Source organism: Anguilla rostrata, chromosome 8 (assembly GCF_018555375.3).
Source record: "Anguilla rostrata isolate EN2019 chromosome 8, ASM1855537v3, whole genome shotgun sequence".
Taxonomy (NCBI): domain Eukaryota; kingdom Metazoa; phylum Chordata; class Actinopteri; order Anguilliformes; family Anguillidae; genus Anguilla; species Anguilla rostrata.
In genome coordinates, this window is record NC_057940.1 from 48,910,614 (window position 1) to 48,923,607 (window position 12,994).

General features: G+C 46.5%; 1 protein-coding gene across 1 annotated transcript in view; it reads left to right on the forward strand.

The window, feature by feature from the left end:
• LOC135261849 (thrombospondin-3a-like) overlaps positions 1-7,497 on the forward strand; it is a 28,966-nt gene extending 21,469 nt beyond the window's left edge. The window contains exons 17-22 of the mRNA XM_064348507.1: positions 63-241; positions 559-607; positions 984-1,180; positions 2,174-2,346; positions 4,710-4,849; positions 6,189-7,497. Of these exons, the coding sequence (XP_064204577.1) occupies positions 63-241; positions 559-607; positions 984-1,180; positions 2,174-2,346; positions 4,710-4,849; positions 6,189-6,244 (794 nt within the window). The 3' untranslated portion in view covers positions 6,245-7,497. The remainder of the gene's footprint in view (positions 1-62; positions 242-558; positions 608-983; positions 1,181-2,173; positions 2,347-4,709; positions 4,850-6,188) is intronic.
• Positions 7,498-12,994: the final 5,497 nt, after the last annotated feature.

The window sequence follows — 12,994 nt, forward strand, 5'->3', positions numbered from 1 at the left end:
ATCTGTTCTGTGTTCCGCTTCGCTCAACGCTGCCCCCTGTCTGCGTGGCTGTGCCTGTGCAGGAAACGGCGTGGGCGACGTGTGCGAGGAAGACTTCGACAACGACACGGTAATGGACGTGTTCGACGTCTGTCCAGAGAGCGCTGAGGTCACGCTGACTGACTTCCGGGCCTACCAGACCATCGTCCTGGACCCGGAGGGCGACGCCCAAATCGACCCCAACTGGGTGGTGCTCAACCAGGTGACTGAGAACGTTCTGAACCAGGTTTTCACTCCAGACACCACGGAACTTTAGCTGACATTTTTATCAAGCACACTGAATTTGAGTGCTCTCCAAATAGAGCATTATTATTATTAATGATAGTAGTATTTGTTAATGAAGCTGTATTGTTTAAATAGTGATGGTGAGCCTCACTATAGCAGTATTGGCAGTATTAGTATTAATGGTGATGTAGCCTTAGTTCTCATTGTAGTTGTGTTAGTGGTAGGAGTTGTAGTAGCAGTAGTCATGGTGTATTGGTACGATTTGATTTATGATGCTGGTTTTCCTGTTTGTAGGGCATGGAGATTGTCCAGACCATGAACAGCGACCCTGGCTTGGCTGTGGGTGAGTTGGCTCCACCCTCCTCTGTGTGATTGACAGCTGCCTGAGCAGGTGCGCTGGTTACCAGTTGTGGTCTGGTGAAATAGCGGGAAGCCTTTGTGTGATGCAGAAAGCCTGCTGCAGGTGAATCACCCGGCTGCTTCTGATTGGCCGGTCTCTGTGCGTTTATTAGCTCAGCTCAGAGCGCGGTTGTGGGTAGATGAGCGAGTGAGGGCCGGTGGATCGGGAGCCTGGCCGTTTCCCGTCAATCCCGCTGCCAGCTCTCCTTCTCCTCTCCTCTCCTCCCTCCTGTCTCCACTCCCCCGTCCATCCCTCACTCCTTTCCTCTCATTTCCTCTCCTTCTTTCCACCCCCCCCCCCTCCTCCCTCCCCCCCCCAGGCTACACGGCCTTTAACGGGGTGGACTTCGAGGGCACGTTCCACATCAACACGGTGACCGACGACGACTACGTGGGCTTCATCTTCGGCTACCAGGACTCGTCCAGCTTCTACGTGGTGATGTGGAAGCAGACGGAGCAGGCCTACTGGCAGTCCATCCCCTTCCGGGCCGTCGCCCAGCCCGGCCTGCAGCTGAAGGTGGGCGCCACCGCCGCCACTGCCAACCCCGATTCGGCTTTTCAGACCCACCCCGAAAAACACATCATTAAAAGCAGACTGGCTAAATACTCTTAACTTGATATTCTAACGCTGATGTAACAATCACTACTGGTGACTGAACTGAAGTTCTAGAACACTGACTTAAAATTTAAAAAATCTAAAAATCATTACAAAAACTCTTCAGAGGGTTAACTGCAGGTTTGCGTGTGGTAACCGTGGTTCCCAGTGCATCAGTGTGTCCATTAGAACTTTGCTGTATTGTCAAGCCCCCTGAAGGAATTTTCAGGAATCAAACTGGGATGTTTTTGGGGTCAACGGAAAGGTGACAGAACTTTCAGAGTTAAGAATACGAAGCTTACCATCTGGTTACTCTGTAATATCTGTACTAATACCTACAGGAACCTAGGAAGTAGGCAAAGAATGCCATTTTTGTATTGGTTGTTACCAATATTCCGCATGATTGGTTGGGCCCATAATAACATCTGTGCCAAAACCCAACTGCACCTCCTGATGGCTTCCAGAACTGTGGTGGTAAAGATGGTAAGATGAGGATAAAAGAATATCATGTTGTAGAACTGTGTAAAGACACTTATTGTCAGTTGGGACATTAATAACATATTCGTTTTGTGACACAAATAGCTTGGTATCATTTCTGCCCTTTGACTAAGCTTTTTGTACATGCGCTTTGGGGGTTGCTCTCAATAAAAGCATCTGCTCAGTGGCTAAGTATACAAACATAAAGGTTTCATGAAAGTTTCATGATGACAACAGAAAAATATTTTTCCACCCTCCTTGTGCATTTTTTTCCACTTTTTATTGGGACTGGGGGGGAAAGCAGAGAGAGTCACGGGACAGACACATGCTGTGGATGTGTGAGGCTGTCCTGTGGACTGCTTCCCACGGCCAGGCCCGAAATAGTTTGGTTATGTCTCCTGACCGCCTCCTCGTCCTCCCTCGTCCTCCCCCGGCCAGGCGGTGAAGTCGCGGACGGGTCCCGGCGAGTTCCTGCGGAACGCCCTGTGGAACACCGGCGACACCCCGGGCGAGGTGAAGCTGCTCTGGAAGGACCCCCGAAACGTGGGCTGGAGGGACAAGACCTCCTACCGCTGGCAGCTCATCCACAGGCCCCAGGTGGGCTACATCAGGTGAGCCCCCCAGCCCCGCCCACCCACCTCAGCCCCGCCCACTTCTTTCTAGCCCCACCCACCCTAGCCCAGCCCAACCACCACAAATTCATTTCAAGAACGTTCGGTTAACCAATTATCTTCGATTCCCGAATGCGTGTGAACATCACGATGAGAACGTTCTCACAACTCCCTCATATAATGCACTCATTCTTCCAGGTAAAGTTTTGTCAGGGCTGACCGTTTCAGTCCTGTGGTGTAAACGCTTACTGGTAACGTCCTTCCCACTGATGATTATCTTATTTGTCTCTGAGAATGTTTGTGCATAACATTTTAAAAATGTTCTCAAAATAAGCGTTGAAATGGCAGGTGAATTGAACTGTTCGGATAAACGTAACCTGAATCGGCATCTTGAATTGAAATTAAATTAATATTTTACCACGGATAACAAAATGGGATGTTTTAAAACTGAACTGTTCCTTGTGACTTGAAAGTGTGTTCACAAAAATGTTCAAATGTTGAAAATGAAAAAGTGTTAGAACCATTTATCCCAACTTACCAGGAATGTTCCATAAACCTAAAATTGTTATGTTAAATCTGTTCATGTTATAGAGTTTTATGTCAAGGTATAGCTTCCAGATCGCTTATGAGTGTAAAAAAAAACATGATTTTAGTTTTAAACATGATTTTAACTTTTATTTGGTCCATCAACTTTCAGCTGAGCACGATGGCCCACAAGGGGGCGATCTTCTCTCTGTGGTGCCTAAAGAACAGGGCTGACTGTGAATACTGGTGGGAGTGGGTCGGGGCTTAGTACCCCTTCAATTTCCCCGAATCTATGAGACTTCACAGAGGCCGGGCCCCCTAACCCCCCCCTCCCCCCTCCCCTTCCCGTCCACCGCCCCCCCAGCCACCCCCGGCCCGTTATTGTCCCCGTCTCCATGGCGATCAAATCTTTGGCAGGAATTTGTCGGGCATCTGTTCATATGCAGATGCAGAGGACACTACAGCAGAGTGGAAGGAATTTACTAGAGAGCAAAAGGGAGGGAGAGAGAGAGAGAGAGAGAGAGAAAGAGAGATGGGGGGGTGGAAGGGGGGCCGAGACAGATTGAAGAGATCCGAGAAGGGTTGGGGTGCATATGGTCTCGAACTGGAGGAAGCTTGAGTGGGGGGGGGGAGGGGGAGGTTGCTAGACAGGGCCCTAATTGAGGACTCTCATCCTAAAAGATAAACTGCAGAGGATGATGGGATAGGGGGAGTGAGAGAAGAGAGGAGGAAAACAAAGGGGAGGAAGTGTGTGATAGTGTCACTGAGGAGAGAGGAGCAGGAGGAGAGTGAGGAGGAAGAGAGTGAGGAAGAGGAGAGTGAGGAAGAGGAGAACGTGAGGAGGAGGAGAGAGTGAGGAAACACTTGTGTGCCCCATTTATACCCGAAAACACCAGCTTTATTAATGTGGAAGGAACAGGCAAACGACAACAAGCATGCACGCACACACTCACTCACATATACACACTCATACGCACACACACACCCACACACACACTCATGCACGCATACACTCACACTCATGCTCGCACACACTCACACACTTATACACACTCACACGCACACACACACACACACACACACACGCACGCACACACATACACACACGCACACACATACACACTCACACGCACACACACCCACACACAGACACACACACACCCACAGACACACTCATGCACACACACACACACACACCCATACACACACTCATGCAGACACACACACCCACACACACACTCATGCACACATGCACACACACGCACACACACACACACACTCATGCACACATGCACACACACACTCATGCACACACACACACACACACACTCATGCCACACACACACAGCACCACACACACACGCACACACAACACATGCACACACACCACCACACACCACTCATGCACACAGCACACACACACCACACACACACTCATGCACACACACATACACACACACACTCAGCACACGCACACACAGCACACACACACTCATGCACACACGCACACACACACACACCCATACACACACTCATGCACATGCACACACACGCACACACACACACACACACACCCATACACACACTCATGCACATGCACACACACGCACACACACACACACTTATGCACACACACACACACACACACACACACACAGCATTAGCACTGGGAGAAAGAGGGAAGCCCCATCGCCTCTCTGACCTGTCGCAATTTCGCCGCTCACCCATCCCAGGAGCTTTTCTGTCCACTGTCAAATTTTCCCCTCTTCCCCCACACCCTCCCGCCCCCTCGCCCACCCTCTCCCCTCTCATTGGCCGCTCTGCCTGTCGCGTCGCAGGGTGAAGCTGTTCGAGGGGCCGGCATTGGTCGCCGACTCGGGGGTGCTGATGGACACCACCATGCGGGGCGGGAGGCTGGGCGTGTTCTGCTTCTCCCAGGAGGCCATCATCTGGTCCAACCTGCGCTACCGATGCAACGGTACGTCACCCGCGCCCGGCCAAAAATCACACCCCGCCCGTCCCCATCGCCGGGTGCGCCGCCAAAATTCCTCCTGCTTAATCAGCTCTCAACGGTGCTTACATACCAGTCCGCTGGGGACAATACGTACTCCATTAGAGTCCGAAGTACAGCATCGCAGTTGATTTTCTCTGGTATTTTTCTGTGTGTATTTCAATGGAGGTACTTTTTCTCACTTTATAAACGTGTCTGACGCACGTGAAAATGAGACATAAAGGCTAGGATTCAGGAATAACTCATTTTCACCAAACAGAGTTTGAGATGAAAAAGAGTAGCGCTTGCAGTTACTGGTAAGTCAAAATTGAAGACAAATATTGATTGACAGGCCAGTCAATTGACTTTTTAAAGGCAAATTAGCATTTTATTAGAAAGTAGGTAGCTCAGGAAAATGTATATCTACTTGCGGATTGCCTAATGCAAATTTTTACATCTTGCTTTCGCTAAATGGCAAGCAAGTTAATTATTAATAGCAATGTTATTTGATATTATAGTTTACACTGGTTCAAAGCCTCACGTGACTTTACACACTGACCACCACAGATGTGTACACAAGTGATTTCCGGGGCATATTTCTTCCGTGACATGAACCCGGATCGGTGGACACGCCCACCTGGGCGGGTGTCACGCGCCGCTCGACGCGAGCGGCCTCCTCTCGTGTTTGAGGAGGAGCCGGCTTCCGGCACCGCCGTGGACAGAAGCCGCAGCTGTTTCTTTTCGCCGTGAAGGAAACGGGCGCTCGCGCGTCGGAGCTTCGACACGGAATGGCCGCCCGTCCGTTCTGCCCGCGCCCGTTCTGCCCGCGCGGTCCGTCGGGTTCCGCCAGTACCCAGAAGGCCGCACTGGTTGAGCAGTGACAGTGGGAGTCTACGAAGCTGTGTTCTGTTTGTGTGAACATCGGAAATGGCAACTGGTGGGCAGTGGCACGGATTAAACTGTGTTTGAACGACACTGTGCTTAACAGGGCAGCAATGGCTTTAAGGCTGTGTTTGAGACGTCACATGTCTAAACCTGTGTGGGCGTTACATGTCTAGGCTGTTGAGCACAGTCACATTGGCTCCTTAAGGCCTGTGTTTGAGCACAGTCACATTGGCTCCTTAAGGCCTGTGTTTGAGCACAGTCACATTGGCTCCTTAAGGCCTGTGTTTGAGCACAGTCACATTGGCTCCTTAAGGCCTGTGTTTGAGCACAGTCACATTGGCTCCTTAAGGCCTGTGTTTGAGCACAGTCACATTGAGACTGTGACTTGTGGAGCTGTTATGGAATGTTATGGAAGTAAAGCTCTTTTTTGTCGTCCCTGCAGACACTGTTCCGGAAGACTTTGACCGCAGAAAGGCCATGATGGACTTAAAGGTGTAATGAGAGAGGCGGGGGGAGAGCTGGCTGTTTGCGTCTCTGTCAAAGCGTGTGTGTGTGTGTGTGTCTATGTGCATGTCTGTGTGTAGGCGTGTGTGTGTGTGTGTATGTGTGTGTGTGTGCGTGCGTGGAAATTGGGGCTGACATCAACTGCCAAATTTTTTGTCACCAGATTTAGACTTTTTATGGTGTACCAGCAATGCATACACACAAGCTGTTAAGATTTTTGTCTTTAATTTTGTAATTTGTTTCAAATTGTATGCGTTTGTCATACCAGAAAGCCACCAAGTTCTGAGAACAGGCAGAATTAAAGTTAAATTTCCCTCTGAAAAGCCTCCAGCCAAATTTCAAGTAAAAACAATTATTGCAGGGCAATCTAGTGACTGTGTGTCGTCCGTAGGTCTTTTGCATCATTGTGGGGTCTGGTGAGTGTGTGTGTGCCTGTTGTGTGTGTGTGTGTTGTCGGTGTGTGGGGAGAGGGAGGGCAGGGCAGGGAGAGGAATCGCCCTTTTTATGCCATCTCTGTCCCCTTTCCGTGGAACGGAGGAGACGGAGGAAGAAGCCAAAGAGAAGACTATAAGCTTTTTTTCCAAAATGGCCGACAAGAGGCTGCATAGTGCAGTCTCTGTCCCCATATCACTCTGTGGGAATGATGTGTGTGTGTGTGTGTGCGCGTGTGCGCGTGTGTGTGTGTGCGTGCGTGTGTGAATGTGTGTGTACATGTGTGTGTGTCTGTCTGTCTTGAAGTTACTGGCATGGTCATACATTCAAGGGATACTGTCTGTTCACTCCTAAAGGTGCTAACCTTTCTGTCGGGTTATCTTTGTCACCTCAGACCTTCAAAAGTGAAAGAAACAAATATAATTAGTAAGCGAGTTATGCTAAAACAAGTAACCTGACTGAAGGCACGCTGTGTAGTCAAAATTGGAGTCCACTTTAGATGCATTCGTCCAAAGCTTCTGGTACCGGTTCTGTCTTGGTACCTAACGTCTGGATTCTGGGCGTCAGAACTGTGGAGCTCTGTGAACGGTGTACTTTTAAGATCGATACGGCGAAGGCCAAGATGTGCGCTCCGATACACATATGTTGTAAAAACACAGTGTCAGATAAATATTACAACCCAATTTGTCCCTGGGTCTGTGTGCTTTTGTTTTATATATGAACTTGGGTGTACATGCATTCTTGAGTATACACTACAGGCTTGTGAGTCATCGGCCGCTAATTAAGTATGAAATAAAGAACTGATAACCACGGTGTGGAAGTGTTCAGATCTGAAGTTTTTAATACTGCAGTCCTGGTGAGTCTGTCTGTCATTCTGGTACAGACATCGAGCTCTGTGGAAAGATGTGGTTGGCGTTGTCTATAAGGTTTTGATTACCTCACACTACTGCTTTTTTTTATTGTTTTTTTTTTAAAAAAATTTTATAACAGCCCTCAAATGCTCCAAAAGTCTAGGTGGTGTGAATGTTGTAAACAGGAGGTGCTTTGTAGGGTTCATGGACTTCTCTCAAAACCTCCACTGAATGTGACTCATTCAGTCTGTGGCTTCTCTGACAAAAACAGAATGCGCAGCAATGTGCTGGATATATGTGGATTTCTGAAAAATACAACCATAAATTAATCTCACAGCAGTTGTAACAAACTGCGGTATCTTAATGCAGCAATTTGTGTGTCTGTAAATATTTTGTGAAGAGTTATTTACTATGTTCATATCAGATCAGTTACTCACTTTTTCTAATCAGGAGTTTTTTTCCCCTAAGTTTAAATCAAATCAGTTTTATTTGCATAGTGCTTTTTACAGAGAGCTGTCACAAAGACGCTTTACAGAGTAACCAGAAGGAAAATTGGAAAAAAAAAAACAGGCCTGAATCCTCAAAAAGCAAGTTAAAAACTCCATAGTTGGAAGAAAAACACTCAACACTCAAAAAGGTTAAAGTAGGCAACACAAAACCTTTTAAAGTACATTCTCAAAACACCTTTATTTCCCCTTCAATGTCGTTTAGTTAAGCCATAAGGACAGCCAATAAGACTTGGAAACACAAGGCAGCCCAAAAGTGAGAGAATCAGCTTCAATCCAAGGGAGTGCTGACGGTCGAGTTTTCAGTTCTGCATGATCCAGGTGAAAACCACGTCAAAATGGCTACCCATGTGTCCCAAGGCCTAGGCTGCACTCTGGTCACGGGTTTGAGCCTAGGCCCTGTCATTATCTGACTACAACTGGAGCCTGCCTCTAAGGGACTTATGTGGCCTAAAAAAGGGAATACACTGATCCTTTCATCGTGTGTATGGGCTGGTAGTAGGCACTAAGAAGACTCACATCCATGAAATATAATCGAAATTTGTTGTTGGTTTGGACGCTTTTAACACACACTTAAACTTCTCATCCAGCTCTGTGTACTGTCTATGTTGAATGACTAAACAACTAATAAAGTTGGTTCAAAATTCCCACCATACTAAGCCATAGTGCTGTTAGCAAATGGGAAAACATGGCAGTTTTATTTGCTCTTCCTGAGAATTCAATTTTTATCTGGTGATGCAAGGTTTGCTTAAGCTAACGATGAACACCTGGCCCCATGGCGCAGAGATCGATCGGACCCTTATCTCTGCTCCAGAGGAGGAGACGCCTTTGTCCACGGGCATGCTCGCGGACACGAAACGCATGTGCGCACATACACGCTACATTCTCAAGGTACCCAAAGGGAACACAATAGTGGAACAGGGGGTCTGTCTTTAAAAGTGCGCTATAGTTGGGAAAGCTGCAGAGACGCCATTTTCATTTCTCCAATCTGTGTTCTCCAGGTGTGTCCTTGAATAGCCCCGGTCTCCTTGGCTACTGTAGTCGGGTAATCCAAGGGTCCGGGAGGCCGGGACGAGTGCAATATTGGGTGGAGATCGTACAACAGTGCACCACATCCCATACCTGCCTGGCCCAAGGGACGGGCAGGGACACGCGCCAAAAACGACCGGATCCATCTGGAATCTAGCGCTGGGGGTCCTCGGGGCCCAGACTAACGGGGTGGGTGGAGGGGGCGGTGGAATTCAGTGACAGATGCCTAAGAAGACGATCGACAGCAGCGCACGGGTCACGGCTTGGACTTCTCGAAGACGCGTTTCAGAAACAAAACTTTGGATAGATGCGTCAGGCAGGCTAAAGTCATAAAACAACTACAGAACAGCAATGACGTTTGAGTTTTACGAATGAGTGGTCCCAGTACTTGTTATTTATAACGAGACACGTGTTTTATATTTTGGGATCCATAGGCCTACTTATTTCAAATTTCCAAATAAAATGAAAAGAGCAAGTGGCGGTGTTCCACAGTTTACATTTTTATTACGCGGAGATCGATTCAAATAGTTAAACATTTTTTTACGTATTTTAATTTGTGTATAGATAGGCTGGTTTACCAGTTAAAGTAATCCTATAACCCTCCTTGCTTAAGTAAGCTTGGCACCATCGCTAGGCTACACTTTCTCAGTCGCTTTCGGATTCCGCCCGTTATCCTTGCTTTAGCACATCGCTCATTAACGGGACTACAGTCAGCGTGTGAAATGTTTTCTGTGAGTTGCACTTCTCTTTCAGGACAAACATGAGCTAATGAATAACTCCAGGACATTAAACAGTTTCCACGGATACGGTCTCCTAGCGACATAGGCTACAGCTAATCTGTTGAGAATGAGAATAGAGAGCCCACGATGAGCACAGTAACTGGACTCTCGAACAAAATGTAATATTTCGACGATAGTGAAATTAAAGGGTATGGAGAGTCAGATCTGTTACGAGTCTAAAGAAGAAATAGCATAACTATCATGTATCATGTCCGTTACAGTGGTGAACAAGATGAAAACTCACGCCCGCCTCGACTTTCTCACACCTGCACTGCCAGTGCCGATGGAAACTGGCAAAATAATCAGTTAATCCGTTTTAGACGTACCTTAAACGAATCCTCCAATTTACCAACATGCATCTAGCGTGTATATCACTTCTCTCTCTTAAAAAAAAAAAAACATATATGTAACATTGCAACGAATAGCTTGTCAGATAATAGTTTTGCCGGACTCAGACGGGAGGGCTGGAATCGTTCCATATATCCGTGCGTTTCCCAAGTCTTGTCCTGGTATACTCCAGCGCTTCAGCCAGGCACGGCTATCAGTGGTGCCCCCGACGAGGGGTTTCTCGCTTTTCCCAAATCTCCCACGACAATAGCTCCCAACTTTCTGAATAGCCTTTGCTGCGCTTGGCCGGCGAGCTCCGCCTCCGCTGCCACAGAACACAAAGACGCCTGAGCGATGCTCGCTGAGGCATGTGCGCTACCCCTCTAAAAGGGCGCCGCCACACGGGACATCTCCGCTCGGATGATCGTAGCTACACGCTGGTGTAGGCTACAGGGTCAAAAACTTTTTGAGACACGCCGGAAAACGCATTGTCAGTGGGAAGGGATCCAGTCAAGGCAGACGGCGAAATTTTGAAACGTGGGGACACGCTGTGTTCCGTAAAAGAAACGGATAAAGTTTCCGTGAAGAGTACTGAAAGCTGCATTCACATGCCCTGTATGCTCACGAGCGTTACCACAGAAGATTTTGTTTACGCATTAACGTGAATTAACCCTCGTTCAAAGCATCACATTTTGACCAACGGAACCAAAGGAATTTGTTAAAAAAGGATTCGAATATTGTTATATGTAAAGATTAAACAAAGGCCAATGTGACTAATAACTTATCCGACTGAGATAAGTAGTGAAGCACTGTCTTCTTGTGAGGATGCACTCTTACGCACCTGAACGACCGTTACTACGTGGAGTGATGCCCCCTTAGGCCAGTAGAGGGTAGAAGTGCACTTGGAACTGATGAAAAATTTAACGAAAGTGTCATCAGGTCAGTCGCAAATAAACTGAGAAACACTCTTTAAAAACAGAAACAGTGCAGTTTGTTTGTAACCGTGGTTAGCTCAACCAGATGTGTGCTCGAGTTTTAATTTGCAAAATACGTAGCGTATTAATTCAGTAGTTAATTGTATATTTGCATAATGCAGATATAGAAGACAAATGTGTATGCAACTGCACATAGCAAGGGGGGGGGGGGGGGGGGGGGGGGGGGAGAACAGTACACAGCCTGGACCACATTTTCTATATAGCAGCTGCTTTATTATTTAAAAATATATGATTAACAGAACAAAAGTATGTAACCTGATCATTTAACTTGTTTGTAAAATGTACGCATTCCCAAGATGCAAAAGATTCATAGCTGGTCATCTTGCATTACAATATACCACACCATACTTAACTTGGGTCATTTGGATCAGCTTTTCACAAGCAAAACAAGTGAAGTGTCACACTGGCTTAGTTTTTGTTTGCTAACACGTAGCTTCATAACCTCCAAAAACCCATAAATTCGTTTTTGAGTCTCTGGTCTTAATATCCAGAACCTTTTATTCTACTCTGTTGAAACCTGAACTTAAGGGACATTCAATAAAAATATAATGAAATATTTTTTTTAATTTTTTCCGGCGTAACATGTTGTTGCCATGTATTACAAAAAATTAAAATACTTAAAACTGTTCTACCAGGTCTTGAAGGATAAACTGATGTTGCTATGTCGACGAAAACTTTCTGCCACTCACAAAGCTCGAGCTGTGGTCATTGTGTAATGACAGTTTTGTTTCGCAACTGACTGGTACCCACAAACATTGGAGATATGCAGACTTTTTTTTTTTTACTACCTGTTTACCGACTTGGGTGTCGTCAACCCCCTATAAATTTTGCTCTCCGCTACAGAATACGTAGAAAACAATGTGCATATCAGAGACGTCCACTAGAGGGAGCCTAGCCGTTGATGATAAACGTCACTCCTGTACTATGTTGTCACTGCGATGTAAGTGAGACAAGACCAGGTTAAAACCTAGAATATGGCTGAACCGAACCAGTCGACGTCACAGACATGTGCGGTGTAACTTTATCATTCACTCAATCAGTCAGTCAGTCACAGACATTTGCGTTTGTAGGGCTGGCCCCAACTGTAGGGCTGACCCCACTGTTGCGGTCCAGCCAAAAATGTTTTCGCGCTCAATCCACTGCACACCAAGTTTACATAAGCGTTATTGAGGTAAACAGTGCAATAGGTTGTTTTATGATTAATTGGAGTATGCAAAAACATTGACGGGAAAAAAAAAGCATTTGGCGTGAACATAAGTGTTTATCACAAAACCATATTAAGGCTTTCTTGGGTAACGTTGGTAATATTTCAGTAGCTTCAAAGGCAAACAGGATCTAAACTGTCTTTAAAAGTTACTTTCATATTCCATATGTCATGAATGACATTTTTTGATACGATAAACTTTGCCTAGTTTCCACATCCTTGGTAATAATTGTGATTGTTGCTATGGTTAAACTGTACATGGTACTGAATGACTACATGCATCACCAACTGGCGGTGTTAAATCAACGCTAACAGAAGGCAATATGGACAACATGCACTCTGTTGGAGTTAAAAGTGCTGTATTAGGTGTGATCTTGTACTGAAAAGTTTGCTGTTTTGTATGATTCAGACATGCATTGTATTGCAGCCTGTTGCTGGTAATGGATAAATGGACACTTTGGCAGAGTTGTTGGGCGGGGGTTCTCAGCACAAACAGTTTTCCTCATTTTTTGATACTATACGCTGTTGTATCAACATATATTTGGCTTAACCGAAGTTTCTATGTTACCGGTCTGTATGCTGACAAATGTTTCTCTCTCTCTCTCTCTCTCAATTCAATTC